The sequence below is a fragment of the Lutra lutra genome, chromosome 1, assembly GCF_902655055.1.
Source record: "Lutra lutra chromosome 1, mLutLut1.2, whole genome shotgun sequence".
Lineage (NCBI taxonomy): Eukaryota > Metazoa > Chordata > Mammalia > Carnivora > Mustelidae > Lutra > Lutra lutra.
Genome location: NC_062278.1, coordinates 91,402,120 through 91,423,695, shown reverse-complemented (window position 1 = coordinate 91,423,695; position 21,576 = coordinate 91,402,120). Strand labels below are relative to the sequence as shown.

Below are 21,576 nucleotides of genomic sequence, written 5' to 3'. Positions count from 1 at the left end.
TATCATAAATAAAATATAATACTCGATGCATGAAGCTTTTAAAACTTCCTAATTACTTCTCTTTCAGAAATCAATATGCAGAGCAAGCATACAATCATAAGCATCCAATTTCTCTTGCGGTTTCTTCTGTTCTGGGTGTTTATTGGGAAGTCACACACAGAAGAAGACATCATAATTACCACCAAGAATGGGAAAGTCAGAGGGATCAACTTGTCGGTTCTCGGTGGCACGGTAACAGCTTTTCTTGGAATTCCCTATGCACAGCCGCCTCTTGGTAGACTTCGATTCAAAAAGCCACAGTTCTTGACCAAGTGGTCCGATACTTGGAATGCCACAAAGTATGCAAATTCTTGCTTTCAGAACACAGATCAGAGTTTCCCAGGTTTCCCTGGATCAGAGATGTGGAACCCAAACACGTATCTCAGTGAAGACTGCTTATATCTGAATGTGTGGGTTCCAACACCTAAACCAAAAAATGCGACTGTAATGATCTGGATCTATGGTGGTGGTTTTCAAACCGGAACATCATCTTTGCCTGTTTACGATGGCAAATTTCTAGCTCGGGTTGAAAGAGTTATTGTAGTTTCAATGAACTATAGGGTGGGTGCCCTAGGATTCTTAGCTTTACCAGGAAATCCCGAGGTACCAGGGAACATGGGCTTATTTGATCAACAGTTGGCACTTCAGTGGGTCCAAAAAAATATAGCAGCCTTTGGTGGAAATCCTAAGAGTGTAACTCTCTTTGGAGAAAGTGCAGGAGCAGGTTCAGTTAGCCTTCATTTACTTTCTCCTAGAAGTCAGCCATTGTTTACCAGAGCCATTCTGCAAAGTGGATCCTCTAATGCCCCTTGGGCAGTAATGTCTCCTGATGAAGCCAGGAACAGAACGTTGACCTTAGCTAAATATATTGGTTGCTCTAGAGAAAATGAGACAGAGATCATTAAATGCCTTAGAAACAAAGATCCCCAGGAAGTTCTACTGAATGAAGTCTTGGTTGTCCCCTCTGATCCAATTTTGTCTGTAAACTTTGGTCCAATTGTGGATGGTGATTTTCTCACTGACATGCCAGACACACTACTCCAACTTGGACAGTTCAAAAAAGCCCAGATCTTGGTGGGTGTTAATAAAAATGAAGGGACAGCATTTTTAGTATATGGTGCTCCGGGTTTCAGCAAAGATAATGACAGTATCATAACTAGAAAAGACTTTCAAGAAGGTTTAAAGATGTATTTTCCAGGAGTGAGTGAATTTGGAAGGGAATCAATCCTTTTTTATTATGTGGACTTGTTAGATGATCAGAGAGCTGAAAAATACCGTGACGCGTTGGATGATGTTCTTGGGGATTATAATATCATATGCCCTGCCTTGGAGTTCACCAAAAAGTTCTCAGAATTGGGAAATAATGCCTTTTTCTACTATTTTGAACACCGATCCTCCCAACTTCCTTGGCCAGAATGGATGGGAGTGATGCATGGGTACGAAATCGAATTTGTCTTTGGTTTACCTCTGGAAAGAAGAGCTAATTACACAAAAGCTGAGGAAATTTTGAGTAGATCCATAATGAAATACTGGGCAAATTTTGCAAAATATGGGTAAGTGCTGATTTTTGTGATTGTTCTTGTTTGATTTTATTTGTTTTTGCTTCACTTTGCTTGTTGTCTGGTATAGGTGTCATTAAAGGCACATAAATGTTTTAATTATTTACTCTTTTTGGACCATAAGCTACTTTTAGTTTTTATTATATAATGAATTTCAATTTCTTATATCAGGGTGCTTAAAAGAAATCACGAAGAACTTTTATGAAAAATATTTTCTGATTTCATTTCTAAAATACTGCAAAGGACTGTAGTAATATTAGCCAAAGTTTATATGCAAGTAGATGTTTACCTTGAAAGCTAAAGTTATCGTGACCATACTTTTTAACCTCAAAGTTTATAGTGTTTCGAGGTTTAGGGAAGTGTAGGAATGTATCTTCTCCTCATGCTCATAAGCAAAGGTAGTGGTAACTGCTAGGTGGAAAAACAGATTGCCATTCAGGAAAATCAAAGGGCAAAACAGTGTTGGGGTTGGCCTTCAGATTACTTCAAATACAAACACAGAATTTGGCATTTTATCAATTTTTCCCCTAATAGGTTTATTCAGAGCTTTCAGGTGACCTGTGTTGGACAGGAGCAGCTACAGGCGTCTTCAGGTTTAGGTAAATTGCTTTTGGCTTGAGCAACCATATAGCTGACATTAGCTAGTGAGAAGTATGATAGAAGCACATATTTTTTCCTTATATGTTATAAATATTCTGATATTATGTCCCCAAGAGTCAGAAGAAAATAATCTGTTCAAATATATTTTCTTATTTGTGTCTCTTAAATATACAAATGTATGTGTATAGAAAATAAGGGGTTTTTTGTAACCCCCAAAAGAATTTTATACATTGGGATAATTCGTATCAGAGAGAAAAACAAAAGAAATAGAAATTTGAGCATCTATTTTTAAAATACTGTGAGTGCTTGCAGAAACTCACAAATTAATAGGTGCATTAATCCAATCTGTCATATTATCTTTTATAATTGGGAAGAATGTTGATAGTGATGCTATTGCGTTCTAGTTTTCTCTTCCAACCTCCATCTGAAATTCATTATTTCATGTCACTAAATATATCTTCTACAAAGTTCTTGTATGGTATAATTCTTCTCAAAAATTTCTTTTTTTTTAATTTTTTTAAATTTTTTTAAAGATTTTATTTATTTATTTGACAGATAGAGATCACAAGTAGGCAGAGAAGCAGGCAGAGAGAGAGGAGGAAGCAAGCTCCCCGCTGAGCAGAGAGCCCGATGCGGGGCTCGATCCCAGGACCCTTAACCCACTGAGCCACCCAGGCTCCCCTCTTCTCAAAAATTTCTAATGCTATCCACTGTGTCTAAAGCAAAAATTCTTCTCTCTGTCATTAAAAGACATCTATAATCTTACTGCAACCCATAATCTCCAACAATACCTGGTTTCTTGGTGGGCCAGTTATGTCATGAATGCCAAAGATTTCAAGCTTAATATACCTTCCAGCCTTGTTCTTGTTCTGCACCCTGTTTAGAACAACTGCCCCTCTCCTTTTTAATGACATGAGTCCTACTCTTTTTTTAAGGTCCTGAGCACCCACAAGTTTCACCTAGCGTATCTTTAATTCTTAGAGTTGTAATTGCTTCAGACCTGTTTTTCACTCTCAACAGAAGTCACTGACCGTAATTTGTCTTGGTGAGCTTTTTCATTGTATGCTGAGCCTCCCAAACTAGGCTGAACTCGCTTCTGAAAAGAGAAACTGGTTTTACTTGAAACTCATTAAAGTACTGGTGTGGGTATGTGACATATTTATCAAATATTTGGTTGTCAAATCATTGAACAAAATAGGTTAAGGCTAGAATGAGTAAAAAACATACATATGTTCAAGACATGTGGGCTATTAATTGTAGTTGTGCAATATCTTATGACTTCTCCACGTCATTTTCTGCTGAAGAGGGATCATCATTTCTAGAGAAGCATTAGAGTTATTTCTGTCTCATTCTGTTCTCGCCCTAAAGGCTATATCCATATTAAATCATTTTATTATGTTTTAACTTCTTTCTTACAATTCTAGAGAGTATTTAAGGAGATATATTTCTTAAAATTATTGATGCCTGTAATTTTTTTTTAAAGATTTTATTTATTTATTTGCCAGAGAGAGAGAAGGAGAGAGAGCAAGCACAGGCAGACAGAATGGCAGGCAGAGGCAGAGGGAGAAGCAGGCTCCCTGATGAGCAAGGAGCCCGATGTGGGACTCGATCCCAGGACGCTGGGATCATGACCTGAGCCGAAGGCAGCTACTTAACCAACTGAGCCACCCAGGCGTCCCATGATGCCTGTAATTTTTAAAGAACTTTATTTTGCATGTTGAAATCATCAAGGAATTTATACTTTCTTATGTCACAATGGAGAATACTGAGAATCAGATGTGATGAATATCTTGACACACAGCAACAGTTCAAAGAGAGAATCTTCGATGCTTAATGGAATAGATTGTTGAATCCTAATCTACTTCCATGATTAGCATAATTTCATGGGAGTATGTGAAGGTTGACACATTTTAGCTATAATGATAAATTCATTTAAATGAGATTATAAACCATAAAGATTAAAGTAAACTTCTTAAAGTAGTTTGGCTATCACAAAATGCCATTTTCATTGAGGAGTTTCTTTATAGTCCATATTTGCACAGTGAAACAGAAATAATAATGCTTCATATGTGTTAAGGGTTCACTTATTGGCAAACACAATGTTAATCTCCTGGTATACATTATCTTCCTTTAAAGTATACCTAGGAATAAATACAGAAGCTTAGAATGGTTAAGAAAACTCCAATAGAAAAAAAAGTTGGTAAATGTGCAGTTTATAAATCCATCCCCAGCTATCTTACAAAAGTGACCACAAAAGTTCTAGTTCTGTGGTTTTCAATGCAGGGAGATTAATCTCCTGTCCCCTCCTCACCTTCCCACTTCTAGAAACATTCAGTAATGTCCGGATCTGTGTTTGAGTGCCACATCTGGGAAGGGGAGTTGCTACTAAGGAGCCCAAGGATGTTGCTACACTTCCTGCAAAGCACAGAATAGCCCCCACAACAAAGAATTATTCATTGCAAATGTTAGTTATCCCAAGATGGAGAAACTGCACATTCCTATTTCTTCATATCCCAAAAATAACACATTAAGAAAGTAAAAAAGTAGAACTAGGAGCAGTAATAATTATTCAGAAAAACGAGTTTTCAAGTTCATGGTTCATAAAGTGCTTTAACAAATTCTCCTTCTTAAATAATGTCTAGTATAAATTATATTTTTGTTATAATCAAATTCAAAATAAGGGGTGCCTGGGTGGCTCAGTTGGTTGAGTGTCTGACTCTTGGTCTGGTCTTAGCTCAGGTCTTGACCTCGGGGTCATTAATTCAAGTCCCTTGTTGGGCTCCATGCTGGGCCAACATGGAGCCTAACTTTAAAAAAATTAAATTCAAAATAATTTTGGTGATTTTTTATTTTGCCAATGGGTCATTTAGTAGACTTGTTATTTAACTCCCAAGTATTTGGATAATTTATAGATATTTTGTTATTGATTTCTAGGTTAGTTCCATTCTAGTAATAGACAATACTCTGTAAGATCTTCCCCTTTGAAATATATTTTTTAAAAAAATGCTTTATGACCCTTACGATCTGGATCTGGTGATTAGTTTATGTGCTCTTCCATTACTTGGTATGGTGTGTTCTGTAAATCAGTTAGTTCACGGTTGCTCAGGTCTTCTTATATTCTCCCTAATATTTTTTCCTACTTGTTTCAAATACTAAGAGGTATTCACATCTTCAGCTGTCATTTTGGTGTTACTCATTTCCCCATTTAGCTCTGCTAATTTCTTTTAGTATTTTAAATCTGTGTTATTAATTTCTGTGCATATTTAAGATTATGTAGTCCTGACTAATTGACCATTCTATCATCACAAAGTGTTTCTTTTCATCCCGAAGTTGGCTTTGTCTAATATCAAGATAAACATGTCAAGTTTTCCATATTATGTTTCACATTTTGTTCTATCCTTTTATCCCACTTATATTTCTAAAGAAATCTTCCTTACAGTTGAGGTGGTATGATTAATCCATTTGACATTTAATGTGTTTATCAATATGATTTTAAGTATATCATCTTCCTTTTCTTAAGTTCATTCTTCCTGTTGCTCCTTTGCAGCTTTATTTTGCATTAATTGAAAACCGTTTTTATTCCATTTTATTATTATATAGACATTTTAATTTGCCTTTAATATTTTTTCTCATGCTTGCTTTAGGGCTAGCAATTATTTCTTTAACTTGTGAAAGTCAACTTACAGTTAAACTGAAACATTCTGCATTTTGTAACTGACATTTCCCACTTTCTTCATAATTCACATTTCCCATTTTCTACATCATCCTAACTACTTCACAAATGCAAAAAACTAACACTATTGCATGTATTCTCAGTGTTCTTCACCTTGCTGTTATATGTTTAGGCAATGCATAATATAAAATCTCTCTTAAAAATTATTTGCTTCAAACCATCAGTTATATTTAGGTATATTTATAAAAGAAAAGAAAAATGGTCTTTTATATTTACCCACAGACTTGCCATTTCTAATGTTCTTTATTCTTACCTGTGGATACTAGTTTTCATCTGGTATCATTCCCTTCATGCTGAGGAACATTCTTAAGGATTTTTCATTGTGTAGGTTGACTAGCTACAAATTCATTTGCTTTCTTTTATCTGAAAATGACTTTATTTTACCTCCATTGAAGGATATTTTTTAAGAACATGGAGTACTGGGGCGCCTGGGTGGCTCAGTGGGTTAAAGCCTCTGCCTTTGGCTCAGGCCCTGATCTCAGAGTCCTGGGATTGAGCCCCACATCGGCTCTCTGATCAGAGGGGAGCCTGCTTCCTCCTCTCTCTCTGCCTGCCTCTCTGCCTACTTGTGATCTCTGTCTGTCAAATAAATAAATAAAATCTTTAAAAAAATATATATAGATTATTGAGCTGATATTTTTTTCTTTTCCATTATCTTCTTGTATCTCTAGTTCTGATGTGAAGTGAGATTTTATTCATATGATTTTCCCCCTTTATGCAATGTCTTTTTTTTTTTCCACGCATCTGGGTTGATTTTAAAATTTTCTCTTTATCTTGGGTTTTCAATAGTTTGTCCATGATGTTTCCAAGTATAACTTTTTTTTTGGTCTGGATTTCACCAAGACTCTTCTTGTTGATTTTAATGTCACATTTGTAGTATTTTGGGTCAGCATTTCATCAGATATTCTTTCTGCCTCCTTCTCATTCTCATCTCCTTTAAAACTCCAACTATACATGTACTAGGTGGTTTAATATTTCACAGGTCACTAAATTTCTATTCCCTTTTCTTCAGTTTTGTTTCTGTTATTCAAATTAAGTATTTTTTATTGATTTCTCCATAAGCTCACTGACCATTCCAACCTTCTCCAGTTTGTAGCTGAACCCATCCCATGAGTTTTTTTTTTTTTTTTTTAAGATTTTTTTTTTAATTTATTTATTTGACAGAGAGAGATCACAAGTAGACGGAGAGGCAGGCAGAGAGAGAGAGAGAGAGAGGGAAGCAGGCTCCCTGCTGAGCAGAGAGCCCCAATGCGGGACTCGATCCCAGGACCCCGAGATCATGACCTGAGCCGAAGGCAGCGGCTTAACCCACTGAGCCACCCAGGCGCCCCTCCCATGAGTTTTTTATTTTGTTTTAGTTTTCAGGTAAAAATTTCCTTTTTTTAAAACAATTTCATTTCTTTGTGAAGAGTCCCTCCCTGTCTCCTGTTTTAAAATATATTATTTTTTAAGTTCTTGAACTTATTTAAAACAGTTTTAAGGTTTTGTTTGCTCAGCCAATATCTGGTTCATGGGTTCAGTTTCTATTTTTCTATTTCTTTGCATGCTTAATAATTTTCAAATTTATAGTGGACTTCATGGATTATATGCAGCAAAAACTATATTATTTTATCCCTCTCAGAAGAAGTATGCTTGCACTGAAGAATGTTTTCCTTTTTTACCAGGTGATTCGATTAAAAGTTGTGTAAACACTGAAGTTTGTATCAAATGTGTAATAGACATGATTTTATATTATGTTGGAGTGGATCCAGGGGAGGTCCAAGATATCTTATAGATCCTCCAACTTGGTAGGAATTAAACTCAAAAGTCAGACTTAAACTCTAATTCTGTCTTTACTTAGGGTGTTGGAGGTACTTGGTTTCAGGATCTGTTAGGATGGGGTAGACTAGGTCTCCCTATATTCCTTACTTGTAAGGTTTAGCTTTGCCTCCAGCTGAGTATTAAAGAGGTACTAATGTGATGTAAATGAGGTGTTGACAACATTTTGATAGTTATTCGCTCTCCAACTTTTCCCATCTCTCTTCTGCTCTCTTCTCTCTCTTCTGCCTCTTAGACTCTCACCCTGCACATAATCAGCCCAGGCCTCAGCCAAAAATCTGCAGGAAATCCCTGCAGAGAATTTTAGCCTCACTCCTTCCTTTTTGGAGTCAGGCTCCACAGATTGCAGATTCTGTATCCAGGAACTCTTATTTCTGTCCCTTGACCTCAGTGAAGCTACTCAACTGCTTAAGCTCACGCTCCCTGCATCTTGGACAAGAAATTCTCATGTGAGTAACTGCAGTAAACACGGGTTCACATTGGAGTTCCCTGCTTTCAAAGAACACAGACTTGTTATCAGGTTCCTGAAACTCACTGCCTTGTTTTTGTTGTTTTTGTCCAGTGTTATAATTGTTTATGGTGAGAAGGTTAATTCAGTTTAAATCACTCCATCATGGGTGAACACAAAAGTCCAAACTTCCCCCATTTGTATTTTAAAGGAATCTTAACCTTTGTATTTCTCATTCGGTTACATGAAACTCTTTTTTTGCAGTTACTTTAAAATATCTTATCAATTTTCAAGACATATAAAAGCCTTTTTAGTTTGACTTGGCAAAAATGAGAAAACATTATTCTGTGATAGCACTAAAGTGTATTCAGATGTGGTATCTCTATTGTAGTGCTTTAAATTCCTTACAAAACAGAAGCCACAATATCATGTAAACCTTTGCTAATTGTAATTACCACCTATATGTACTTTGGTCGCTCCTACTTTTCCCTCAATCACATCTTTGAAAATGAATTTAAAACCTTACCCAAATAGTACACAGGTCCATTGTGCATTACACCCAATACTCTATACTATTATATGTTGAAATATCAATTCACATATATATCCATCAATCATTCATCCAAGCAATAACTATTTTTGAGAGAAAGAGAGAGAAAGAGGAAGAAAACTAACAAGCGGGGAGGAGGGTCAGAGGGAGAGGGAGAAACAGACTCTCTGCTCAGCAGGGAGCCTGATGTGGGGCTAGATCCCAGGACCCTGGGATCACAATCTGAGCCGAAAGCAGATGAAGATGTTTAACCGACTGAGCCACCCAGGCGCCCCTAAGCAATAACCTGATGGGCAAGAAATTAAATTAAGCAGAACTTAATGACATCCATTCAGCACTATCCCAATTATACAGGAAATTGGTGAAATCAAACTTGATTTATCAGAGAGAACACAGCAGCTAAAGAAAGTAAATAGCCAAAATATAATTAGTAGCATAATGTAAGATAGTGGAGGATCATTATTCCAGGACCCCTCCTGTTGCTTCCCACTGTGTCAGATAATCTTTTGTTTACTGTATCCTCTCCAGGTGCTATATTCAGAGCTCCTCCAGTGTACAACTTCAAGGGGAGCCATTCACCGCTAAGTTACACAGTCATCCCAATTGTATGTGACAGCCCTTATGTATCCAGTGTTCATCTTTCTACAGATCTTATGTTTATATCACCTTAGGCAACTTACTTCAAACTCCCTACTATTTTTCCTTATCTATAAAATGGGGATATAAATAGACCTCCCTTACTGACATATGTAAATGTTACCTTATCATTTATAGAGAATTGCATTCACCCTTCCAATTAAAAAAAAACAAAAACAAAAACAAAAAAACCAAAAAAAAAAAAACGTATTTTCCCCTTACCAGGCACAAACTACTTTTATCTATTCTTATCTAAGATCAAACTTGCCTTCTCCCCCCAAATGTACAGTTGTTTACTTCCCAGCTCCACGAAAATTAATTAATGAAGTTTTCAAACAAATAAAGATAAACTAAAAGTTGAAGCAGCTAACTGGTTTCTGTCTTTTGGTAATAATCCATTTATTCAGAATCTCTCTGAAGTGGTTAATGTTTTCTGACATATTTTTTTTTTTTTTTGCCAGACATAAATGTTATGGCATACTTTTGTCCTATTTTGATATCATGACACCAAAAAAATTCCTTAACAAAGTATTTGTAACTTGATTATAGCATATCTGCTGCTACTCTTATGTATTTTATTTATTTCTTATTTACACTGGAAAAAACCTTATCACAGATGGAACAATTTAATAAAAGGAACCCAAAATATACTACTAAACTTTCAGTCCCATGATTCACTGATCCATTAAAAAAAATAAGAACAGTTCCTGATTACTGTACTGGGAAGTAGGTGTGATTAAATTAAATGCTAAGCCATAATTTCTTAGTGCACGAGATTTTTATTTTAAATAATTGAGACAATTTAAAAATAGGCATGCTTCAATATACTAAATTGTAATTATAACGATTACAATTTAGAGATTGTCAGACTTCTAATGCAGTGAACTTTGTTTCCGATTTAAAATATTTGGGATATATATATCTTCATATACACACATGCATTAAGGATTGGGTGCTTCAAAGACATTGTTGTAACTTCACTATACTAGTAGTAACACATGCAATAATAATGTATTTTGTAATATTTATAATACAAAGTAGATTTCATAATATTAGTGTTTAATAGGTGTGATTCTATCTTGTTTACTTACATATAACACATGAAATAAAGTCATTGAAAGAACAACTATTTCAACCCCATTTATTTATTTATTTATTTATTTTAATATTTAATTTATTTATTTGGCAGACAGAGATCACAAGTAGGCAGAGAGGCAGGCAGAAGAGAGAGAGGATGAAGCAGGCTCCCCACTGAGCAGAGAGCCCAATGTGGGACTCAATCCCAGGACCCTGAGATCATGACCCAAGCCGAAGGCAAAGGCTTTAACCCAAAGAGCCACCCAGGTACCCCAACCCCACTTATTTTTTTAAGTGAGTGTATTTTTTTTGTGTGTGTTCTTATTTTTCCCCCTCCTGCAATCATTTTATATTTTGGAAAGATAATAGAAAAACTGAGGAAAGTCAAAGAAAGTATAAGTAGAAAACCAGTGCTTTTTCATTCTAAATCTCTGTAAGAATTAGTATGTGTCCCTATTCATTATGTAAAGTTTGCACAAATCTCTTCACCAAGGAATTAATTTTCAAATTACACTTGAAATTATTTTTGTTGTATGTTTTAACCTAACAAAATAAATATTCTGGGACTTCATTACAACACATTTCTCAATAAGAGTTGCCTTAAATATAGCAAAAGGATAGCAGGTAAAGATTGTGTTAACGTGAATGATACCATTACACTGGCAAGGATGAAGTGTATGGGTTCTATTATTAGAATGAAAAAATGCCGGAATGATGACATTATCTAACATTTCAGATGAGAAGTGTGTGGTCCATAGAAGAAAAGTGAATTGGAGCTAATAGGTGACAGAACAAAGATTAACTATGACTCTAGACTATTAACTTTCATTCCCTTGTATTATCCATTCACCAGGCTGCCTTCACCATGATTTATTGAAAGCAGTCATTAAACAGTCCTAGGAAATACATTTGGTTGCAAACTAATAATTTTAACATGTTAGCATGCTGATACCTGCCTGGTTAATGTTACAAGGGTAAGGGCAGAGAACAGACTAAAATTAGACATCATGAGATGTAGAGACAAGTTTAAGTTTGTGAAAGGCTGTCATCTGGCCATCTAGTGCAATTATTATCAGGCTTATAATTAGATTTTCTGACAGATAATAGTTCATGTGGTTTCCAGAGTGAAGAAAAAAAATCCTTACCCTCTGATTCTATAATTATTTCTGGTACATTATCATAATTAACCTAACTGAAATATTTTGATGACTTTGCAAAAGGGTCAGAGTTCCAATCCCCTTGGATTTATTTTATTGCTATCATGAGAGCATCAGTGTTCTATCACTTCAAATTCTGCCCCCCTCCCGAGGAATTAGATCAGAAATTACTCTGTAAGGAATAAAAAATGAATAGTAGCTGCAATGTAAAGTACCTTAAATTTAACAGATTTTTTTGTAGGTTAAAAAAATATGCATGCAGGGAGCCTGGGTGGCTCAGTCGTTAAGCCTCTGCCTTTAGCTCAGGTCATGATCCCAGGGTCCTGGGATCAAGCCCCATTATCAGGCTCCCTGCGAGGCAAGAAGCCTGCTTTTCCCTCTCCCACTCCCCCTGCCTGTGTTCCTTCTCTTGCCGTGTCTCTCTCTGTCAAATAAATAAATAAAAATTTTAAAAAATATATATACATGCATTAATGTAACTTATTTGAAAAGGAGGAATTACATTATGGGACAGTTTAATGTGTACATAGGATCACTTGCAAAACCGTTTCAGAGGGCTGCAAATTTTACCATCAGTGACAGTGGTCTGAGAAGAAAATACCAGATCCCTGCCAAGGGTTGCATCTATGAAGATAGCTATAAAACTAAAATACATTTGACTAAGTGTTTTGAGATACTTTATCACAGTGAAGTAGGGGAGAACTAATGATTTTATATTATAAGGGGGCTCATTAAAACATGAAAAATCACATTGACAGGAGCTATTTACTTGGAAATAACAATGTGATTTGTTCTATATGGTTTTCGAAATGTTTTCTGTATTTGGGAAAAAATATAGCATTCAGTGCACTTGTAAATCTAAAGTTCAGTCTGTCATTAGAATTAATGAATTATTATTTTAAAAATCAAAGTCATTATTTCAGTGACATATAAATGCAATACTTCAGAAGACCTGTAAGGTATGAAGTAGTAAGTCATATTTCACTAAGTAACAAAATGCAGTAGCCAAAATGTGAATTTAAATATTTTACTGTATAAGATATGATTTCTCTGACTATTTCACAATTAGATATAACTAAAATATGTTTGGTCAGATTTATGAGGTTTTTTTTTTAGATTTATGAGTTCTAAGAAATTATTCTTGCTTCAGTTTTCCTCCTAATCAATAACACTCAAGATCCAAGCACTAAAAAGCATAACTCCACCTGATTTTTATTTATATGTTAATATTTTACCTAGACTCCTTCCTATTAGCATGATAGATACTATTAACCTGGTAGGATAATCTGTAGATTTATTGTAAATGAAATGTTTGTATTAACTTGTCTACAGACCTCTGTTATATAAAAGCAATTGTGTCTTTATCTTATACAAATGACATTATTTTTGGTGTATCAGTCTCTAAGGATTGCTACCAAAATAAAATTTGCTTTTATGACTAGAGTTAAAATATTAGCTACCAAAATATATTTTATCTGGTAAACCATTACAAACCAACAAAATAACCCAATGGCGTTATGAGTGTTAGAATTCCTTGCTTGTTTAAAAGCCATAATTCCAATCATGCTTGTACTGGTTTCATAATGTTTCTGGAGGTATGAAAATTAGACATTTTGTAAAAGTCCTTGATATGAAAATCTACATTTTTTTTAAGATTTTTATTTATTTATTTATTTGACAGAGAGAGAGATCACAAGTAGACGGAGAGGCAGGCAGAGAGAGAGAGAGGGGGAAGCAGGCTTCTCGTTGAGCAGAGAGCCCGATGCGGGACTCGATCCCAGGACCCTGAGATCATGACCTGAGCCGAAGGCAGCGGCTTAACCCACTGAGCCACCCAGGTGCCCCGAAAATCTACATTTTTTATAGAGTACTTGTTAATCACAAGATAAAACTTTTTGTATGGTTGGGTCATATGCAGGGCTGAAGAGAGGGTAAGCAATGTTTGGTAGACAGAATATATACATCTGTTGATTAAGTTCTCGGTCTTAAATGGGCAATCTTTGTGGTGACCAAAAACAGTTACAATAGTAACATCAAAGGTCACTGACCATGAATAGCCATAACAAATATAATAAAAATAATGAGAAAAAAAATTGCCATGTAGTGAGAATTACCAAAATGTGACACAAAGACACAGAATGAGCAATGCTGTTGGGAAAAAAAAAAAAAAAAAAAAAAAAAAAAAAAAAAATATATATATATATATATATATATATATATATATATATATGCAAATAGCCTCACTGGAGGCAGGGTTGCTGCAAACCTTCAATTGTAAAAAATGCAGTATTTATAACGGGCAACAAAGAGAAGTGCCATAAAACAAGGCATACCTGTACTTTGAAGAAAGATCTCATAGGATTTGCTAACAGACTGGGTGTGGGATGTGAAAGAGTAAGTGATGGCAAAGATGTCCCAAAATTTTTGGTCTGAGCCACAAGAAGTGCCATTTTCTGAGATAGGGATGACTGTGGGAGGAGATGGTTGGGATTTTGTAACCCAAAGGGCTATTTCAAACATTGTAGGTTTAAGGTGTCTATTTTATAGATACTTGGAGCAATAAAATAACAATTCTGACACTGTTGTCTAGACCTCAGGGGAAAGGTTGGGGTTAGAGATATAAATTTGGTATCTAAGGGCATGAGGATGGTATTTAAAGCCATGAGATTGATAGAGGTTGTGGACCCAGCAGACGCCTGAACACTCCTAGCCTAGAGGTCAGGAGGAAAAAGAGCAACCAGCAGACAGAATGAGTAACAATGAGTTAGAAAGGCAACTAGGAGAACAAGTTATCTCCCCAAGAGCAAATGAAGAAAACTTTTCAAGGATGAGGTAATTTCATTTCAAAACTTATCAAGGAAGGGGTAATGAAAGTATTAAATATAATGAATGGATATAATGAAAACTATATGAAACTGTACACAAAGGTCTTTGGGTTTGGAAATGTGGAGACTATTGGCGGCAAAGACATAGGATTTTTGATGGAATGGTTGGGGACTAAAACTTTAATGGAGATTCCAAAGAGAAAAGGAGAGGAGGAACAAGAAATTTCAGTTTGAATCAAGTTTTTGAAGAGGCTTACTTTGAAGTCAAGTAGGGAGATAAATCTGGGAGGCAGGGAAAAGAGGGCAGGAGCCTTTTTGATTGTGTCAACTTAAAATTAAAGAGCCAGGATGAGAGGCAAATGAGTATTTATTTGGGATCAAAGAATTGCAATTCGGGGAGCACAGAATCAGGGAGAGACCCAAATAGTGTTTCACTTACAGGTGAAACCAGGGAAGTTTTATGAGGAAAGAGAAAGGGGTAATTACATCAGTTGAAGGAAAGACAAAGTTTTTCTGTGGTTGTTAGCACTGTTTCTGCAGGTGTTAAATTGCAGATTACTCCGGGTTATACATTAGTGGACTGTAGATTTTATCTTCAGAAAGTCCACAAGTCTCAGTCTTGTGACCAGGATATCTGTTTTCCCACTGATTTCTGAAACAATTGCTTAAAGCACTTGCTTTTTTAGCAAATACAAAGGTTTGGCCCAGAGCAACCGAAAGCACATAAAGCAGTTTCTCTGCAGTGACTGCTCAGGCTTTATTTTAAAGTGGCTCTAGTGATGCCAATTTTTTCACAATTGTTCTTGCTTCCCCCCCCCCCCAAAGATTGATTTTATTTATTTATTTATTTATTTATTTATTTATTTATTTATTTGACAGAGAGAGAGAGAGAGAGAGAGAGAAAGTGTGCATGGACAAGCAGGGGGAACCAGTGGAGCAAAAGGGAGAAGCAGGTTCCCCGAGGAGCAGAGAGCCCAACGTGGGTGGGGCTCGATCCCAGGACCTTGGGATCATGTCCTGAGCCAAAGGCAGATGCTTAACGGACTGAGCCACACAGACACCCTTGTTTTTGCTTTTTTGATGGGAGATATTGCAACATGTCTATGTGCTGATGGGACTAATACAGTGAGTGATTAATGTGACTCTTTTGGTTTTGTGTCAACATCATAACCATCTACTTAATTGTATTTATTTACTTATTTTCTGTTTTAGAAAACAATGCATCTCCATATAATGCACACTACTTAGTTAGAAGTCCGGCTGTCGGTAACTTGGATGTTACAAAGCACAAATTAAGGGAATCAAGAGTAGGGAATCAAAGGGAAAATAAAACCACCACCCAAATAATCAGAACATCAAAAAAAAAAAAAAAAAAAAGCTATCCTGAGATATTTCTTTGATATTTATTCCACTGAGAAGGTGGTATTTCATCATTTGGAATCTTTTGGCTTTGTGTGCCAAATGTGCCCAAATTCTAAAAGAATTATTCATTTGTTTTTTAAAATGAGAGACAAATCAGAAGCAGTAGTTTTTTGAGAGCTGAGGCAGAAAACAAGCAACTTTGCAACAGTCTGAGAGGTCACAGGAACAGCAAGACAAGCAACTAGGGGGAACGTAACCTCTGATACCCTAGCTATGAAGCAGGGAAGCAAGGTTCTTGTCTCACGGAGTCCAAGCGTGAATCTCAAGGACAAAGGAGAGTGAGCAGAGCAGAGAGTTTTATTAAGCAAGGATAAAGTAAAAGCTCTCAGGAGTGAGAGGGTGCCACCTAAGGTTTTTATCTCTGAACTTTCATTAGAATTTTATCAGGAACTTACTGATGGGCCAGGGATCTGGAATTAGACATGATGCTTATCATTGTGTGAGAGTCTTCCTGTTTTCTGTGACATCTATGATCTATAGATAGGTTTTGCTAGGTCTGGTTAATCTTTATAGTTAACTTCTTTAAGGCCTGGTCATTTTTTTGTGGTTGTTCTCTATTTTCTGTAGTTACAATGTAATTATTAGAAAAATATTTGAGCCCTCGCAGTTGAGACATGGCATCTGGTTTTGCTTCCTTGTCTTTATTTTTGTTCTGTCTCAGTGTCTGTACCCCTGAAATAAACTCAGAGCCTAGATGGGGTCCCTATTTCTTCCCAACTTGAAGTCCCATCCTTTTCCTATTCATCTAGTGCCAATGATAATGCAATATTGACCCAGAGATCAAATAACATGCTGTGGAGTGCCTTCTAGGTATCCTTTCACACTCAAGGAAATATTGTGCAATGCTTGTCAGGAAAATTAATTTGTTAACATAAGATGAATGTGGTTATAATTAAAACAAATGAGGCCTTAAGCAACACTCTTTGCAAGGGACCTGTAAGTAATAATAATTTGGCCTTACTATGTGGTCAGAATCTACTTAAGAGTACTGAGAAGCCTTTGGATTAACAATTTTAAGCCTAGACTATTGTTTGTATTAATAGCATCAATGAAAATACATTACCTGTTAACATGTGCTGGTGGTCTGCTCAGGACTTCACTTCCATTACGCAACTCTCTAAGGAAGTATGGTGGTCATCAACAGATGGTGTGATAGGGCACTGAAGCTTACAGAGCTCAAGCTGCCCCAGATTCCTACGGGTATTAATGAAAACCCAAGATCCCCAATTTGAATCCTGTGGTCTGATGGGAGAACACAGATACTTCTCTCTTCCCTATACTTCGCTCCCTCTCTATTAGAATTTGTGTGTGCCATTGGGAAAGGGAAAGAGGAAATAATTGAATTCTTTTTGTCCTTAGTTTCCTCATCTTTAATAAGGGGGTGCTAATACTTATCTTCTGGGTTGGCATGTAAATTCAAAAAAATTTTTATGCAAAGTAGCTGACATATTTCCAGACACATACTACAGGTAGCATTGCCAGATAAAGTACAAGATACTTAGTTAAATATGAATTTCAGCTAAACAACAAATGATTTTTCTTAGTGTTAAGTATCCCCCATAAATTTGCACAGGGCATACTATATTAAAAGAATTAAATTGCGTGTTGTTGAGCTAAGCAACAAATTCATATTTAACTGGGAGTTCTGTTTGTTGTTGTTGTCTGTTTCGTTCTTGCTAAATCTGGTAATTCTAACTGCAAGTCAGAGGGCCTACAGAAAGTGTTCTGAGTTTGAGCAGGATTTGGCAAAAGCTGAGAAAAGTTCCGTAAAGGTACCATTAAGTCAGCAGGAAAAACAGAAGGAAATACAGAACATTGTAATGAGAACTGGCCCTCACAATTGTATCAGGCCAGCAGGGCCTGGAGAATAGGGCTCTTAAGGAACACCTTCCATTTCTTAAGTCCTGGCTGTATTCCTCAAGATCAGCTCTAGGGCTAGACAGGGCTCAGTTTGCCAAGTTTAGGATTTAAGTGTCCTGAGCTGAGGTGAGCAAAGATTAACATCAAAAGGGCAAAAGTTGATCAAAATAGTAACATTACAACAGAAATAAGGTTTTCTTTTCCCTCAGTCTAAATCTCCAAAGCTCTGAATATGCATCTTGAGTTTGTTTTATTGTTTATTTTTTAATCTTTTACTCTCCTTTTCCACCTAAGAAAAGATAACCTCTGGGAAATGAATGTTTCATAAAATAATTCATTTTACTTATGAAAACTTTTTTTTGAAGACTTTTGAATCATATTAATGAACCCTGAAATAAAGAATGAGGGGGAAATAACATAAACAAACAAACAAACAAAAAAACCCCACATTATTTGTAGGATTTTCAAACTAATTCTATTCTATTTATAACACTGGACTTGGCAATCTCAGATTTCATTTTCAAATTATTTGTTACTAAAAATAACAATTTACAATGCTCTGCTTACTTATAAATTTGAGTTATTAGAAATAAATTACTCAGACCTTGTAATTATATAAAGGGCTTTATTACAAAGTAAACATTATAGAAGTCAAAGAAACCTAACACTTATAAAAATGATTAAAATTCAAGGAAGTACAAGTCCTAATCTTGTCATCTCCATCAAATTTGGGTTCAGATATTCTATTACTTAGGCTTATAGTAGACTATATACAAATTAGGATTGGGGTTTTGATCTCTACTGAAATTATTACATGGAGCCATGTTGATTGTTTTATACCTTCTCTATTGAATTATGTTTCTTTTCTACTATTATGATAATAGAGATCATTTATATATAATGAATAAATAATGTAACAGTGAGAAAAATTATTACTTTTAAACATTAAATTGAACATCATCTTTACAATTGGTCTTCCTTATGTTAAGACATTTACAGAAAATTAGCTTAAAACTTACAAATGTATATTTATTGTCAAATAACAAAAATGAACCAATTTAGTAACAAGTTTAATGTCCTTTATTGAAGGGAAAACAATCCATGGGTTGGGGAGTATATAGTGCTATCGAACAGTGGAGCATTCTTCCCCAGGGATGTTTGAGCAAGAACAAGTTTTCTATAACTTTAGAAGCAATGACAAGGAGATGGGACTTTCCTGGCTGGGTTTGCATATCCGACTTGATTTAGAAAGATCAAGAAATGAAAGAAATAAGTATAGAGCAAAGAGTTAGCTTGGAATTTGGGGATCAGCTGACTGGATGTTTCAAACCGTCAAGTGGAGTACTTTACACGGGCACAAAAATTTTCCGAGTTTGTTTTGCTGACCTAGTACCCAAGCAGAAATAACTCCTATTTGGGGCTTGGAAATTTATTTCAACACTGTGTTTTAACTTTCTTTTCTTCTTAATTTTCTGGACTAGGGAAAGATTTTGTGTAAATAAGTGAATCTAAATGGTAGATCAATTATGGTTTAAATAGAATATGCTCTCAACCAACTTTTCAATGTGATTAAGTTAAAGATCAATTATCTTTATTTTGTAAAGCAGTGTTGACTTTACCAAATATTGGTATACATATTTAAATTCTCTTATTGTGAACCTATTCTTGATATAATCAGATATCTACAAATGGAAAATAAGATGGAAAAATCAGAATTGATCTTTGATCTTTAGTGATCAGGAACTGAAAATTATTTACTTAATAAGGAAGAAAACCAGAAGAGATAAAAGATGATTGTAGTAAAACAATAAACACAAATATTTGATAATTCAATACCTAAAAGAATATAAAAATTATTTCAACATTAAAAAGAGTCTACCTACAAAGTATCTTTCTCTTATTTATCAACATGCTATAGAGCACTGATTGATCATAATTTTTCAGTTTGTATTGTTTAATTCACAGTAGTTTCTATCATTTTTTGTCCTGATTAAAAATAAAAAGTTTTGAACCAAAACCCTTACAAAAATATATGCAGAGGACCCTCACTGAAGCTGAGCATGAAAGTAAAGATTTTCTAGCAATTAGAGAATTGTGACAATCTCATGACATTATGAAGGGCATCTGAACATGTTCAATAACTTGAAATGATAGATAACAGAGAAAGGGGGTTTAAACAAAATCTGGAGGAACTAATGCAAATGTTCAATGTTTTGCAGCATAGTCTGTTCATGACTAGAGTACACATCCTTGTTTAAGAAGACATACCATCTCATACTTAGAGTGCATGCCTATTCACAGTACTATGTTTCTTTCTATGAAATATCAGTTAAACATTTTTCATCATGGGAAGATACCACATTAAAGACAGTGCAAATAACTAGTAAACAAATACATATGGAAACATTTATGTAAAATGTTTAATTTTCTTTTTATTTCTCTGGTCCTCTAGGTTAGTTGAGTTATGAACATAATGCAAGGAATAAATTATAAGGAAATAAAGATATTATAATCCACAAAAGTAGAAATGCCTATCCAAACCAGTTTAAAATTTGAACATGTTGTTTATTTGGAACTATAGTAGTTTTATGGTTTTCCTATATCTAGCATATGAAATAAGTAAAACTAGATTATCATGTCAACAAGAGCAAATTAATAACTAAAACTTAAACATAAAATATAAATGGTGATAAATATGTTTGTATTTCAAGATTTGTAATACAACAACAAAAAAGTAAAGGACTTATGAGATCCAAATTTTATCCACTTACAGATTCATATCTAAGAAATCTTTGGATGAAGATATAATAGTATTTTTTTTTTTCTTCTCAAACTGTTTAACTATTCTAAAATTGTATATTTCAGATGTGGTACCAAAGTGTAAAAAATGGATAAAGACCAAAATTATTTATTTATATAAATTTCTGTTTGTTTCTGATAAATTGAGATTTTCACTTACCTGTACTTGAAAGTCAGTATTCACAGAGACTTCAGGAGGCAGCCTGAAAATACTCTGAACTCTTGAACCAATCTACATTAAAAAATATCAATAGAGAATGAATGAGAAGGAGAAGAAAGGAAATAAATGAAAAGAAAAGAGAAAATTTTATCAGGTTTCTAGCTCCTGACTCAGTGCTTTCACATATTAACACACTTACTTTCTATAACAAATTTGCCAAGATGTTATTATCTCTACTAATTAAATGAAGAGGTAAGGTGAGTTAAGTTGGGCAAAGTCAAATGGCTGGACATGATTTGAAATGAGAAACTTACAGAAGATATTCTGACACCAAAGCCCATTTCTTTCCACTAGATCACTTAACCATCTTGTCATTATAGATTTTACTATTTAAACTATTATTTTCTAATCTCCATTTTGGTCAGTACTTACTTATAATTCCAGGCTGAAACTGGAACTCCATGCACTAGGAAGGTAAAACAAGGGCACCTGGGCGGCTTAGTCAGTTAAGTATAAGGCTTTTAGGTCCTGGGATCAAGTCCCAAGTCAGGCTCTACTCAGCAGGCTTCTCCCTCTCCCTCTGTGTGTTTGCTCTTTCTCGCTCGCTCTCACTCTCTCACAAATAAATAAATAAAATCTTTTGGGGCACCTGGGTGGCTCAGTGGATTGGGCAACTGCCTTCAGCCTCGGTCATGGTCTCGGGGTCCTGGGATCAGGTCCCTCGTCAGGCTCTCTGCTTGATGGGGAGCCAGTTTCCCTCTCTTTCTCTCTGCCTGCCTCTCTGCCTACTTGTGATCTCTGTCAAATAAATGAATAAAATCTTTAAATAAATAAATAAATAGATAAAATCTTAAAAAAAAAAAAAAAAAAGGAAAAGTAAGGTAAAACAATGG

At 35.2% G+C, this 21,576-nt stretch overlaps 1 protein-coding gene across 1 annotated transcript in view; it reads left to right on the top strand.

The window, feature by feature from the left end:
• BCHE (butyrylcholinesterase) overlaps positions 1-21,576 on the top strand; it is a 64,580-nt gene that overhangs the window by 6,006 nt on the left and 36,998 nt on the right. The window contains exon 2 of the mRNA XM_047729586.1: positions 68-1,592. Coding sequence (XP_047585542.1) covers positions 68-1,592 — 1,525 coding nt within the window. The remainder of the gene's footprint in view (positions 1-67; positions 1,593-21,576) is intronic.